The sequence below is a fragment of the Trachypithecus francoisi genome, unplaced genomic scaffold (assembly GCF_009764315.1).
Source record: "Trachypithecus francoisi isolate TF-2019V2 unplaced genomic scaffold, Tfra_2.0 Lachesis_group13, whole genome shotgun sequence".
Taxonomy (NCBI): Eukaryota; Metazoa; Chordata; class Mammalia; order Primates; family Cercopithecidae; genus Trachypithecus; species Trachypithecus francoisi.
This window is the reverse complement of record NW_022681458.1, coordinates 34,008,551-34,023,618: the sequence shown is the minus strand read 5'-3', so window position 1 is coordinate 34,023,618 and position 15,068 is coordinate 34,008,551. Positions and strand designations below refer to the sequence as shown.

The window sequence follows — 15,068 nt, the reverse complement described above, 5'->3', positions numbered from 1 at the left end:
GATGTCAAACTAGGCCCAGTTTCCGGGGGCGATGGGTACTGCTAGTCCTCCCCCAGTTTCAAGCACAAATTACTTAATGAGAGTTTCCCTTGTCGATGGATAAAGGTACACCATATCCAATGCCCAGCATTCCGCTTTCCCCTGCCTTCCATCATTTATTATCTCCTGGGCACTCCAGGCTCACTGGGATCTTCAAGAGACCAAAGACACCACTGAGAGAAAGAGCACTGTGCCTCTGTGTACTATTATTGAGAGGAAAATGGGGAAGGAAAGAGCATTTGTTGAGTGGATGTTATGTGCTAGACACTAGGTCAGAGAGCTGATTCTCATCAGGAGTTCAGAACTCCACAAATGACAAACGAGACTCAAAGATGTTAAGTGACTTTCTCAAGGTTCCACCTCTGCTTGATTTCAAAGCCTTCATGTAATCTGTCTACTAGAAAACACTGTGACCTTAAAAAGTGCCTCACACAGTCCAGTCCTTTTACAGATAAGAAAACCAAAGCCCAGAAAGAAGACAGACCAATGAACTACTGAACTACTGGAATCCATACCGGGCCACTGATGGCCAGGTCACAACCTTTGGCTTCTGCCCTAATGTCTCCTACCTAAACAGCAGTCAGTATAGATGTAACAATTAAGAGTGCTGGGCCCTGCTGAGGCTTGGATCCCAGCTCAAATACTTCCAAGTTGTATGATTTTAAGCAAGCCATTCAATACCTCAAATCTCAGCTTTTCCTTCTGTAAAATGGGGATAAATAGAAAATGCATTTCATACGCTTGTTGTGAGCATTCATTGAAATGATGGATACAGGTGCTCAAATGAGATCATCTTTAGGAAGTGTCCCATACATATGAGACAGTACTATGATGATTATTTTTGTGACAGGAAGATTAGCCAAGTGGAAAGAGGGAAGAGAAAAGTTTATTCCACTAACGGTTTTTTGCAACTCATTTGCTTTGCAGCCACAGTAAGACAACTTGCTTAAGCTTCCTGTGCCCCAATTTTCTCATCCCTGAATGGGAAATTCTGTAATATCTGTCTGCTCCCTAGTTACAGAAAGAATGTGCCAACGACAAAAGACCAGGAGCAAAACACCCTGAGCCCTTCAAACAAAAGCTCAGCGCAGATGTTTGTTAGATTCTCATATGCAAACATGAAAAGCCCCATCACAGTGGAAATCATCTCTTGGTCCATATTTAAAAAAAGCAAGAACCTTGAGAAGGGGAGGAGAATGTACAAATTAGGGCTGAACAATCTTAGAAGAAATGAAGTTGACTCGGGTCTGACCTTGAGCAGCATCTCATCACTCTCAGGAGAATCCGTTCTGCATAGGGCCTCACAGAAGACTCCTTCAACACCACAGTCAGAAGCTGCACTTCACGAACATGGTCTGTAGTGACCATATGAACAAAGGCTAAAAGCTCAAAAGGTAGGGGGTGTTGGGGTGGAAAGAATCTATTTCCACTCCTTTGTATGCTGAGCAAATTTGCCGCCTCTCCAAAAATAAGCACCAATGTTATGACCACTCCATTGAATTCCTGCTAACTCGGCTCTGGAAGGTGAATGTGAGAACGGGGTCAAGAGCAGGTGGGCACTCCCTTGCAGGGCAATTGCTCTACAGCTAATTGCCGTTTTCACAGCTGGGTTGAGCTTTCCAAAAGGCATCCTTCAACCCTGAGCTCTGAGCTCCTCTCCTGATGTTCTCTCTTGCCAACCATACCCCCATCAAAGACAGTTTACAGATGAAAGGATGTAGCTACAGGACATACAATTTTGCAAACATCACAGTTTGAAAAAGAGGCGTTTCTAAGGCTTCTTTGTGAAGATCACTACACGCCCACAGTCATTACCACAGGAGCTAAGCCTTCTATGGGTGTGAAGGCAGCCTCCTTGCCTGAATGTCCTCGGCAGCAATTCTTCCACAGTTTATTTTTGCTCCTCTTACTAGAAAGATGGATCCTTTGAAATTCTTTATAAACAGAGTCTACTTCCAAACACTGTGGTTGGTCAGTAAGAAAATGGAGAGCTGCTACCTAATGCCTCTCCAGCATCGTCCAACAGATGTACATGCATGCATCCAGCCCTTTCAAACCATAGAGCAGGATGAGGTGAGTGGAAAATCATGGCCAAGGGCCTACTGAGAATGAATTATTTGAAACCCAGCAAGGATGGAGTTTAAAGCCCAACACCACAAAGTTTCCAGAAATGGAATTTGACCAGGTTAAGCAAACTCCTGAAGGGTCATAGGAAATGTGAGCCAAAGAGACTGCCTTTGACACTTTAGGGTGAGGGAAAGCAAAGCAAGAAGGATGAAACAACACTTGGGCAGCTGCTATTAACAAAAGTGCCAGATGAAGCACATCCACCAGCATGATCCTATTTTACTATAAACCTCCGGTCCGTGTGGATTCCAAATTACACAAGACATTAAATATTTCAATAGAAGTAGGTAATCCCAACTCTGATATACCATTAAACCCTCTATACATCAATGGCTCAATGCCTTGGCTGCATATTGGAATCGCCCGAAAGCTTTACAAACACTGATGCCTGGGTCCCTCCCAAAGAGATACTGATTTTATTGGTCTGGGGTGCAGCCACGACTGAGAACCACTGAAAAAGGCATAGTCAAATCTTAAGTCATAGTCATAACATGCTCCTCAAATAACTATCGAATGCCCACTGTGTGCAAAGCTTTCTAAGAAGCAGGTGATACACTAAAAGTTGACTACCAAAACTATACCCAAGGCATCAACTCCTCCTTAAAGCATAAACCCAACAGAAAAAATGACACAACAGAAAAGAAAAAAAAAAAAAAAAAAAAAAAAAGCTTTATTATAATCAAAACTGTAAAGCATCATGAGGAAGTAAAAAGTTCTGCACAAGAGTATGGAAATCATAGCAGTTACAGTTGGCTGGTAGCAAGGGAGGGAGTTTGGCACCCATTTGAAAGTTAAGGGATGGGTGGAACTTGGACAAAGAAAATCAGGAAGGGGAGAGGGAGGAGGAGGAAAAAGGCTAAAGAAAACAACAAAAATAAAGACAGAAGCAGGAAAAGCATGGTCACTTAATTTGGATGGCATTTACTACACGCGAAAAGGGGGGAAACTTGCAAATACTATGTAGACCCAGTCTTGGAACACCCGAACTCTTGGAAGTTTGGCCTCATGCTATGTATAAGAGGGAGCCATGAACAGTTTGAAAGCAGGCCACCTGGGGTGACGGTGGCAGAAAGGCAAGTCCAGGGAGGTGACAGGGATTGTGGCAAGGCAATGGCCAAGGCTGTCATCCATGACAGGCTGACGCTAAAGCACCTCAGAAGCCACATCAATGGGATTTTTCGACTAATTTTAGACTTCTGCTAATTAGATCTTTTAATCTAATTTTTCATTAGATTCAAGAAAAAGAAAGGAGTTACAATGACTAGAATGTCAAACTCAGATCATGAGACAAATAATCACATTATTAAAAGAAATAGGGAAACCAGGAAAAAGGAAGCAGTCCATGGAAGAAGTTGCTGAGTTAGGGGTTTAGGACGTGTTCAGCTGAAGTGACGGTGGAACAACCCCAAAGTCCATCTTGCTTGTTGCTTATTTCCGGTTAGAAAACAATGAGGGCCTGAAACCCAGGGACCTATCTGGAGGTGGAGATGTAGATTACAGCTGTGAGGAGATGACGACGCCCTGAACGAGGAAGAAGATTTTAACCTCTAAGATGTCAGCAGTGAAAGAGATCTGTGAGACACATTCCAGGACAGAACTTTCACCATCATAATTACCAGAGATTCAAGGAGGTAGAGAAGGGCAAAAAGTAACTGGGGAAAAACTGGGGCAAAAAAGTCAAATGAGCCCTTCCATTTTCCTTTCCTCATTAGGGACAATGGTAAAAATGAGGCCTACTTCATCCATCAGACCTCAAAAGACTTTTTGAAAAACCTCTCAGAGGTTGAGTTCCTTCACTACTGCTACAACCCTCTCAAGAATTTAAATACATTTCAAAAGATTTTCATAAACTGGCACACGGGTTGCTGGTCAAGTTTTGGGCACTCTCTTTGCTGGTGAGGTGTCAGAAACAAAGCAATTTCACGTTTGTTGCTTTCTACTTCCATCTAGTCCTACATTCCATCCAACCCCCCACCACATATGTCCCATTGCATACCCTTCATACAGTCACTCCATTTGTTATTATTTAAACGACAATAATTTTTATAAGACTCGAGTTATAATTGGGGGCTATTTTGTCGGTACAGTGAATATTTTCCAATTTACCACACATTAAAAGTGGAAAAAGAATCAAATTACACAAGTAAGCCTTCTCCAAAATATTCAGTAACTTGGTCCAGAACCTAGCCAATCCCAAAATTCCATGTACCAGTACTCTTAAAACTAAAAAGGGAATTTTCTTGCCTCCTTGAAGGCGAAAAAGAAAGGGAAAAGAATCAGAAGTGAGTCAAGGTATATTCAGGTGACGGAAAGCAAGTAAACTGGTCTGGGCATCTGAGAGACCTGGGCCCTGAAACCATCAGTGCTAATAAGCTGTGTGACCTTGGAGAGTGGAATGCCTCTGGCTTTAACAATCACTTAGTTCAACCCTAGTACTTTAGAATTGAGGAAACTAAGACCCTTTCAAGATTTGAAATTCTGAGATTCTATGTTCCTCGCTTTGGTACAAGGCTGAGAACCTGACTTTCAAAATGACCCTCAGGAAATGTCAATACACCCACATTCAAAAATAGGTATCGCATATGGCTCTATGTTAATTATTTTAATTACCTCTAATCATTTCCGAATGGCACAGACATGGGCACTGTTTCCTGGCCATTATGGACATGTGTATTCACACTGTATACTCATCTGCCCTAAAAGTTTCCAGCCCACAAAATGCCATTAGCTGAAAGCTTTTTCACAACAGAACTTAGTAAATCTCAAGCATGTTTTATAAACAAGGTTGGAACAATGTGGGTAATACAGACAGGCACAGGTCAGTGTTCCAACACAGAACTGAATGTTTCTTTCTTTCTTTCCTTCTTTCTGGCACTCACGCTCTATTCTGTTTAACTTAATTGTGAACATGCATTCTCTGTCCTACTAGAGTCAAGCTCCTAGAGGATAGAATGTATATCCAATTCAATTTTGCATTGCCCAAATACAGTATTATGCACATAACAAGGGCTTCAGGAATGAAGTATTTACTATGGAATATTTTCTATACTTGAATATAAACAACAAAAATCCCACAAGGTACACTAGGTCCATCTACCAGCTCAATGAGGAATGGTATCCCCCTGAAATCAGAAGTCACTCCCACCTCAATTGGGCTGATACTAGACTCAGATCTCAAGGCTACTGCAAACGCTCAGCCATAACATTTATATATCAAGCATGTGGTACTGCTCCAATGGAGTCGGGATGGACATGATACGTTTAAACAGGACCAAGTTCTTAGGATCACACCAAATACTCCGAGAAGGAATACTAAAGGGACATAGGGCAGTAGAAATAATTCTGCCAATTAGCAGGAACAAATCACGGCAAGGTGGGAGCAGAGCAAAATCACGAACAATCTTAGGTAATAGCATGTCTCAGTAATGGCAACACTTTGTTTATTTGGGGAATGTTAGATAGAATAAGGATATGTATATTCTAAAACGAGTATACAATATAACAGAGAGGAGTGTTTTTTAACTTGTCAATGTTACATGCAACATGAATAATCAGACACTAATTTGTTTCACCAACTTTAACACCATTAGTAGTCGAGTTTTCTAATCACTGTACTTGGTAAAATTTGGCATTTTGGGGTTAAAACATTCCCCCCTTCCCCCACCGTTTATGCTAAGCAAGCAGTCAGTTGATTTGGGAGAACAAAGGGACTTCTGGAGAGAGGAAATCTCTGCCCCTCACCCTCTGGCACCATTCAAGTTAAGTTGGGGAGCTGTCCTAAACTTTCAGCAAACCGCAATTCTAACACATACGCTAACTGATACATGGAGTGAACTGGAATCACAGAGCCATTTTCTGTATTTGCCAGTCGTGGGGTCCAGCAAAGATAATTAAAAGCCCATTGCACAATACTATAAAATGAAAAGATAAGGGGTATCCACCGACCCGTCTGGAATCAGACCAGTTATCCTATCAACTTCAGCCAGATGGGACTGGCCAGAGGAAACTGTATTCTTTCCTCAACAGGCACAGAGAGCGATTAAAGAAGATTGTAATGTCTTCTTGTACTCAAAAAGTTAAAACACGAGAATTCTCTGAAGGGAGTAGAATGCGAAGATTCATAAGCGAGTGGCTATTAAAGTCCCCATTAGGACCCTCTCTGAACTATCTCCATTTAAGTGGAGAGGCAAATTAGCCCCCACTGGCATTTATGTTTAGAAGAGGCTGGCAGAAAGAAGCAGCCCACATTTGGATGCTTAAGGTCTCTGACATACCCATACATAAATCATTTCAGGGCAAGGCTGTCATCCTGCATCTTCTGCTCTGCCTTTTAAATGGATGGGACCCCAACATCCCATTCTCCTCAGGGTAAGGAGTGGGGGTGGGAAGTTCATGGAGAACAAAGAATAGTGACTTCCTTTTCCCCCTACTAAGGACAGATGTAGTAAAAAAATAACTACATTACAACGTTTGCCCACTTTAAAATACCAAACTGCAAACAGGTAGACTGAATGATAATGTTTGAGAGCCCCTAAATCTACACAAAGATGTGTCTATTAAAGGAACATGGAAATGAATCTATTAAAGAAAGGCTAAGTGTGATTGATTGCAGTCACATGTGCTTTCATTTGTAGGGCTACATCTATGTAGTGATTGCATCTTTATAAAGATAAGATACATTCTGGATAACAGGGGCAGTTATATTTTTATTTCATCTACCAAGTTGCTGTTTCAAATAAAGAAACAGATTTACAGTAACTGAAGAACACACAAATCACATACAAAAAAAAAAAAGCCAGTTATTTTATCCTTTCAGTGTGGCTAGCAAGGCTCCTTTGTGTCTACAAATTTCCCTGGGTGGTGCTGTTGCCAAGAAATTCTAATTCATGACAAGGTTTTCTGCGAATTGGGGACAGAGGCAAACCTGCGGACGGACAGACCCTACAGTTTGCTTTGTCTTCTGGCTGATACAGCACCTGGTGGCCCAGGCCTGCAGAAGGAAGTGCAAAGGCAAGATCTTCACATAAAAGGAGAAGTAATGTGGCTCACAGACCAAATCCCATCCCTGGTACCATGAGGCTGTTCTTGGAATGCAACCATTTCTGTAGGTTTTCCCCTAGAGATTCCTTATACCAAAGGCCCTCATAAAAATTGTTTCAGGGTGCCTGAAACCAAGATGAAATTGCAGTGTTATGGGGACACTTTAGTCCTTACAGTAGCCAAGTATGCCATTAGTTTAAAACAATAGGGGAATGGGGGAGGAGAGAGGAATGTTCTATGATTTATTTATTTGTTTCCAGTAGCAGTGGAAAATTTTCTCCGAGCAAAGAGAGACCTAAAACTGACCCCATCTGCCAATTATGAATCAGCATTAACAATAAACATAATTCCATAAGACTTTTCAAGCAAACATGAGACGCTCCTCAATGACACGATGCAAAGCTGAGTCCAAATAAGACTTAGATCATCACTGCTTGACCTGCACTCATGAAATAGCAGACTAGAGATAGAATATATAAAAGTTCTAAAAGTCTTTGTATATTCTAGAAGAAAATAAAAGCATTGCATCATATTCTTTTTATTTTCTAAGTCAGCAGTGTGTCTAAAAACAAAATCATGATTTCTATTGGCAAAAACAGTCATGAATGAGTTTCCCTTTACCCATATCAAATGGTACCCCATAAGAAACCCTGGTTTCTGTCCTACCCTTGACCTTTTCCTACTTTTGCTCAGATAGCTCTTGGAAATTTTCCTACAAGTTTTCAAAGCGCTTAAGGCTGATAGTCTTAAGAACTGTGCGTCAGCTGAATTCTATAAAATAATAGACCACATGAGCACAGTGTAATTTACAGTTATATGACAGGCAGAAAGATGATGTTACTTGGGCCAAGTGCTTAAGTATGCAGTCAGAGCCCAGGAATGGAGAGCTGTTAATGTGTGACGTCCATTTGGATTTCAGAATTATACCAGCAACAATTATTTTCAGACTTGGAGCTATGTGGCTAAGGCATCATTGCCAGAAAATCCAATGTCAAAATGAGGATCTCCCTGACAGGAGGTGGCCCTGCCACAGTCAGTGACTTTGTCACAGGCTCACTGACTATTAGGCAGGACAATTATCCCATATCCTAAGTTTAAAATAAAATCCCCAAATCATTTATCTTCAATTTTCAAATGTAAAGGTGTTCTTCAGTTTATCATCGAAGCCACTCTTTCTCTAGAAACCAAGTCAGATTATCAGAAGCTCCACATTTCGCTCATCTCCACGAGCCCAGGTACATTGTTCACTTTAAGAAGAACAACTAATAATTACTCCTCATTTGACCTCTAAAATCGGATTACCCCAGGGCATAAGGAAACTTCTTCCTGTCTGGGGTTCTTTGCAGAAATCTTGCTGAGCTGTTTTGAGCAAAAGAGTCTCAAAATTTCATCATCTGATAGTTGATTTGGAACTAACAGTTGCATATCACCATCACCACCCCTTATAGTCAGAAGCAGCAAGACGGTTTGGGGAGGGGGAAGAAGGAAGGGATAGAGGCTAAAGGTTTTGTCATCAGCGTAAACCTATGGTCCTAGTCGCCTTTATATAGAGCAGTTGTGACTACGGAGTCCAGAGCATAAAGCTCACTGGAGTGATATATTGTTTATTAGTGCTTCCCCACAAGTTATGCATCAGCATTGGCTATAAGCATGCCGCTGAATAAGTTGGCTAACGGTTTTAAGGTGAGAGTGGCTGGCAGTTAGAGAGGGTTAAGGCAAGAAGTGAGGGGGTTCCGAGGGGTGAAAAATCCTTTGCCTGTAGAAACTGAACTAGAGCTTCCCTGAAGGGGGAGGAGGCAGAGGAGCAGGGGGAGGAGGGGAGAAGGAAGAGCAGAGATGGCTTCTTAGGAAACAATAGATCTAATACATCCTCTAATTGTCAAACCAGTGATGTTTCTTTGCAGATCTAGAGTTTGTCCTGGATGGTCTAGCCAGATCTAGAAAAGCAGGTTTCCTGTGAAGAGACCTTCCTCCAAATCTGGCTTTACTACTCTGAAAACTTGAACCAAAACAAAGTTGCATGATTCATCAGTAGGGAACGTTCTAACAAATAAAGCCAACTTTCTTCCTTCTAACACTGCTTAACAGTTAGTCACAAACAAGGGCTGCCTTGGGCAGGCTGACTAAATCAACAGATTCCCTTCTCTAACCTGTCTAGACAGTTGTTAATATGCAACCGATTCCACACCAGTGGGCTGACAGTGTGAAATGAAGGCTATTTCAGAAAATGAAATTCGGGCAACATTTTGGTTTAATTAGCACTGGAAATAAAAGGAAGAAAAAGATCCAGTGAGGCCCTTCATGAGATACACTCTTGTTAAGGATAAGGATGCATCGAATAAAGACTGTATGCTAAAAATATGTGAACTGTGTATGTGTTCACAGAGAGACAGTCAAGCATCTGCCAGCGTCCTTGGACAGGAACGCATGTGTGGACACACTGACACCAGAGGCCAATACCTGGAGGAAAACTCACAGCCTCTGACCAGAAGAGAACTAGTAACAACGGTACAGTTAGAGGATCCGCTTTGCCACTCAGCTCCTTATACCAAAAGCCAAGCCTCTTTTGCTAAAGCAGCGACTGTTACATCTCAGCCTCAAGCTGGCAAATCCTGCTTTGGATCCCGGCAGAGGAAATTCAGCCGTTCATTAGCCTTAACAAGCTGCTGTCACTAAGCGGAGAAGTTACATGAGCAGCCACACACCGAGCCTCTCACAGCCCTCCCCTCAAGGGCAAGCGGGTTTCTCCAGGACGGACTGTACAAGTTCACACTTCCTATGTGCAAATCCGGACTGTCTTCTTGGACTTTCCATGGTGCACACTGTAGAATTTTTAAATACCCGTGTCCCCCTGCCCCCACCCACCATCTTTCCTGCAGAATGTCCCCTCAGCAGCTCCTAATCGCTGCTGAAAAAAACCACTGTTTCCGCAGCAGAGCCAGCACTTTCCACTGACCAGCACTTTCTTTATTCCACTTCACAAAGCCCAGTGAACTTGTCACCAGCCCCGCTTCATCCTCCCTGGGACGGCTAGCCAACTTGGCATCGGTGCCCTTCAGCATCCTAAGAGTTTCTTAACTAGTCCTCTAAGACAAAGTCAGAGGCATGGAAGCACACATCAGTCTTTGTCTGAGGTTTTGCTGCCTAACTAGAGAAGGACCCTAAACAAAAAAGAGAAACAAGGACACGCATAGAGGCATCACCCTGGGAAAACCTACAATGCATTGTCAGCCTCAGCTACATCTTCCCGTCCTCCTTGAGTATCTTTTGTCACTGGGCTCTTTTCTCTTTTGCCTACCTTCTAATCTCAAAATCAAGCTCCTATTCTTTATTGACACTCGCTAATTACTGAAAAACACTCCGCTTTGCTCCTGCCCACCCTCCCCCCGCCCCCCATCCGATGGTCGTAAGCACCAGTTGAAATAGATGAACCTGATTTCAGGTACCAAGTGGGTAGAGCTCATGCATGCGAGAACGTGGTCCCTGTCAGCAATCGCTAACACCCCAAACCACCTTCCCACCCGGCTCCTCCGAACCCCAGAAGTTCGGCAGGTCTCTGATAGGGGACAGCAAACCCGACAACGTGTGCGCAGGGATGTGTGTTGGGCGACTGAAACGCAGGCAGCTCGGACCGGCTGCTCAGCTCGGCACACTACGAGGTTAGGGGTGGGTGGAGAGGTAAGCGCAGATGACTGTTTCAGAAAACATTTTCAACAACAGACAGCCAAAAAGGAAAGAAAAAAAATCAAACAAACAAACAAAAATTTCGACCCAGAGCCCACACCAACGCAGCCCCTGCGTCTCCGCCGCCACCACACGATTTACACAAGTAATTTAAATCATTCACCTGCTGCCAGGTCTCCTCCAGGGATGGCAAAGCTGAGAAGTAGCCGGTGTCGTGGACAAGTTGTAGCTCCTGGAATATACTATAACTAGCCAACACGTCCATGCTGCTGCTGCCGGGCAAAACGGGAGGCAAAACCCTCCCCCGAACACAGTTGGGGCTGTTTGTTTGTCAGTCTGTCTGGCTCACCCCCCAAGAAGGCAGACATCCAGTGGCCCTTTTGTTTTGTTTTGTTTCAGTCAACTAAAAAGGAAAAAAAAAAAATCAATGCAGGAGAGGGAGAAAGGAGGTGAGAGAGGAGCGAGTGAGTGGGGTGGATGGAGAGAGGCATCCAGCGTGTACAGTGCAGACGACTGCCAGGAAAAGGGGACTTCTCCACGGGAGTAACAATTCCCTTCCAGGGCTCTAATCACTCCAGCTCGTGGATCAGGAAGGGGGATGCAAACTCACTGACACGAAGCTGCCATCTATTTCTGCAGCGCTGTTCGCTCCTAATGCAATCTTTGCTCTTTATTTTGGGAGGTTGCATTTTTTTCTCTCGCGATCGCTTCTCTCCCCCCCTTCCCTTCCTTCCCCACCCCCCACTCCATCCTTGCTAGTTTGTAGTCTTCCCCCTCCCTTTTCTCCTCCTCTTGCTCTTCCCCCTCCCCAAACTCCCTCCCTCCGCCCGGTTCTCCGCGCAGCCGTGGGATCTCGGAGGAGGGCGTCCATTAGGCCGCGTGTGACCATGTAAGGTAAACAGGGGGCTCATGAAGTCACTGAGGACCAATGGGGAGCCCGGAGCGGGACCTGGGGCGGGGCTTGGCCCTGGCGGCGGGCGCGGATTGGCGCGATGCGGATCTCCCTGCTGCCTTACAAGGCGGTGCGAGGCGAGCTATTTTTAGAGGGCTATATAAGGGGGCTGAGGCGGCCGCCCGGAGGCCGGGGAGCGCGAGCGTAAGGGACGGGGAGGGTCGCGGCGACACTCGCGCCAGCTCCCGGGACGCCAGGGCGGATGGGCTCGGGCTGGTCGCCGGCCTCCGACCCTCGACTAGGTGCCTGGCGGAGCCCGGTGCGTCCGGAGCCTGCGCCCCTCAGAGGGGTCGCGCGTCGCCGCCGCTGCGCTGAGGCTGGCGGTCGGGAGGTGAAAGTCCGGATTGCGGGGTCAGGACGCCTCCTGGAGGGGGCGCGGCGCAGGGGGCCGCGCGAAAGCCGCCGAGGGCGCGGAGCGGGAAAGAAGGACACTGGCCACCTCGCCTCCGCCTGGGCACGGGGGACCCACGCGTGGCGGTGCCGGGGAGGTCCTCACGTACTCAAAAACAAGCAGAAAAGGCATCCAGGGCCCGTTCCCGAACTCCCCACAGACTGGCAGGGTGCAGAGAAGCGCTTGAGGAGGAAGTGCCACACAATGGGCGAGAACAAAGGGGAGCGGAGCGAGACCGCGGCCTGCGCCCGCCCCCTGCTTGCGCACAGTCCCCGCCCCGCGGGCGCCGCCGCCGCCGCTGCCCTCCCGCGCCGCCTTCTGACCCTGAGCGGGAGACCCGGTCTGGAGTCCGGCGGCTAGAGTTGGTTGCGAGGGGCCTGTTGCTCGAGTGTGCGTTGAAGAGGCTAGAGGGAGCCTAGGTAGATGTGGGAGGCAGGCTGGAGCTGGCAGCTTGCGAGGCCTTTACGTGAGGCTCACCATGGGGTCTCCAGCGAGTTGTCTGCAGAGCTGCGATGGTGAGAGGAGGAACTCGATTTCTCGTTTTCTGGAGTTGGGATGTAGACATATAGAGATCTGTTACATCTGAGATGAAAACCCTGCACAATACACGTTAGGGTTGGCCAATTGTTTGCTTGACCTTAAATGGTTAGTGTGGTTTAAGCTTCCCCAAAATGCACTGTGAGCTGAGCTTCCACGTTTGGAATGATTGCAGAATTCGGTGTTTAGGAGATGAGAAACCGTTCTACCAGTAATGGAAGAAACACTTCACCTTAATCACCCTCCTTTCTTTCCCTCCCGTTGACTGTGTAGGACTCGATAACACAACATTTGAAAGGTTCTACTCTATGAAACAAGCACAGATTGAAATTCAGTATTTGCCGAGGAATATTAAACAGGAGTTACTGGGATTGAGGAAAGCCTGATTTATTTACTTGTTAGTGTCTGGAATTCTGTTGGCCAGATTCATAACATTCATTGTATGAGTATAATTGGTACATTTACTCTAATGTAGACGCACACGCATCTGCAATTAGATGTGCAAGGACGCTGCCAGCTAACTAGCTGCATGACTTGGAGCGAATTACTGGGTCAGAACTTCTACCTACCCATCTCAGAAACAGAAATAGTGGCATCCACGTTGTCTAATTGTTATGAAGAGTCAGAATATCTTTGGTAACTCACCTAGCATAGTATTTGACACTATTAGGTGAATACTAAATATTAGCTATCATCGTCTCCCGACTTGAGCTACGTAAACGAATAGAACCATTAGGAGAATATACTATTGGATCTTGGAGATAGAGGAAAGGTAGAAACCCCTTGCTAGTTTGTTACAAGGTCTCCTCTCCTCCGACCCCCATGCTATTTCAACTCGGGGGATGGGCAGGAGCCATTGAGAAACACTAGGGCAAAAAACATGTTCGCGAATAATAGGGAAAGGAAAGGAACTTGGGTATAGAAAAACTAGAGGCAAAAGGTGAGGCAAGACCAACCATGTAATTTGGTACTTGAGACTCAAGTAAACTTATGTGTGTCACATTATAACCATTTTTGAATAAAACAGGACATATCGGTTAACGTGAGTTTCAAGATTTTATAAATAATAGTTACCATTTATTAAGCACTTGGAATGTGCCGTATGTACATAAACATTTTATATGCAATGTCTCATTTAATCTTAAGGACAGCCCCAAGGTTTGCACTTTTATAATCCCCAACTTTATGGATGAAGATACCCAGGCTTGGAAATACTAAATAAGTTGGTCAAGGTCTCACAACCTGGATGTGGTCAAGCAGGGATTCAAATCCAAGAGCCTCTGACTCCCCACACTGTTCTACACTGAGCTTTGTATGGTGAAAAATGGGGTTCCTCAGCTTTAAGTCAATATATATTTACAAAAATTGCTTGGGTGGGGCCGGAGGAGGAGGCTTCCATTGAGACTTTTCCTATGTAACTATTAGCCATCTGACTTGCAAAAGGACTCAACCAAAATTTTACAAAGCAAATACTGCAAACTTCATTATGATCTTTGCTCCAAGCTTTGTAGAATATTTTAGATTCATTTTAAGAGATTTATGCAGCAAGGCATTCTGAAAGGCACATTTTCAATATTAGTTATCTTTAGCTACTTTTCATAGCCTAGAGACCCAAGATTCACATTGCAAAACACATGCAAGGTATCCAAATGTACAAAGTAATCAACAAGTTAAGATCGCAAGAGAACTTTGGCAGTTCAGCAAACCAAAATAAACTGCACTGTTGTCACTACCACTTACTCATTACCTTCCTTGTACCTGGCATTTGACACATACCTCTGATCTCCACAATCCTGTGAGGGAGCTATTAGTGCTCCAGTTTTTTAGATGAAGATACTGAAGTTTAGAGAGTGCATGTAATTTGCTCAGTGCCATGTGTCTAGTAAGTGGTAAAAACAGATTGGAATACAGGTCTGCCTCCAAATTGAGTCCAAAATCTGTCTTCTCCACAAGTATTACCTTGGGAGGTACTCATTTTACTTCTAATAATGTCACTCTTTGGAAGTAATCCTATAGGAAACACCCTACAGTAAATAATAAATTATCCCCCCGCCCGGGAGAGCTTAGAAATAAATGAGGATATTTTTAAGAATAAAATAGTAAAAAGTTAATATGTAAATAGACACATTCAAGGCATCAGGCTGTTTCCACCAATAAAGTTCTGCTTCATTAGTATAGGAAGTCTTTATTATCCCAGTGTGATTAGTACTCCTCAAAGTAAATCCACTTAAAACAGGGACCAAATTTCAGACCAATCAGTGAAGAAAGGTTTGCTTGAGACTTTGTTTGAAAATAAAA

General features: G+C 44.5%; 2 protein-coding genes across 8 annotated transcripts in view; one reads left to right on the top strand and one right to left on the bottom strand.

The window, feature by feature from the left end:
• KLF7 (Kruppel like factor 7) overlaps window positions 1–13,144 on the bottom strand; it is a 94,170-nt gene extending 81,026 nt beyond the window's left edge. For 3 of the 7 annotated variants that reach the window (XM_033230530.1, XM_033230535.1, XM_033230536.1), the window contains exon 1: window positions 11,054–11,768. In XM_033230530.1, coding sequence (XP_033086421.1) covers window positions 11,054–11,155 — 102 coding nt within the window. In that variant the 5' untranslated portion in view covers window positions 11,156–11,768. The other 4 variants (XM_033230533.1, XM_033230532.1, XM_033230534.1 and 1 more) reach the window with 4 other exon arrangements.
• On the top strand, window positions 11,794–12,605 carry LOC117094603. The gene has a single exon (XM_033230538.1). The coding sequence runs from the start codon at window positions 12,045–12,047 to the stop codon at window positions 12,591–12,593; it is 549 nt and encodes a 182-aa protein (XP_033086429.1). The 5' UTR covers window positions 11,794–12,044; the 3' UTR covers window positions 12,594–12,605.
• Window positions 13,145–15,068: the final 1,924 nt, after the last annotated feature.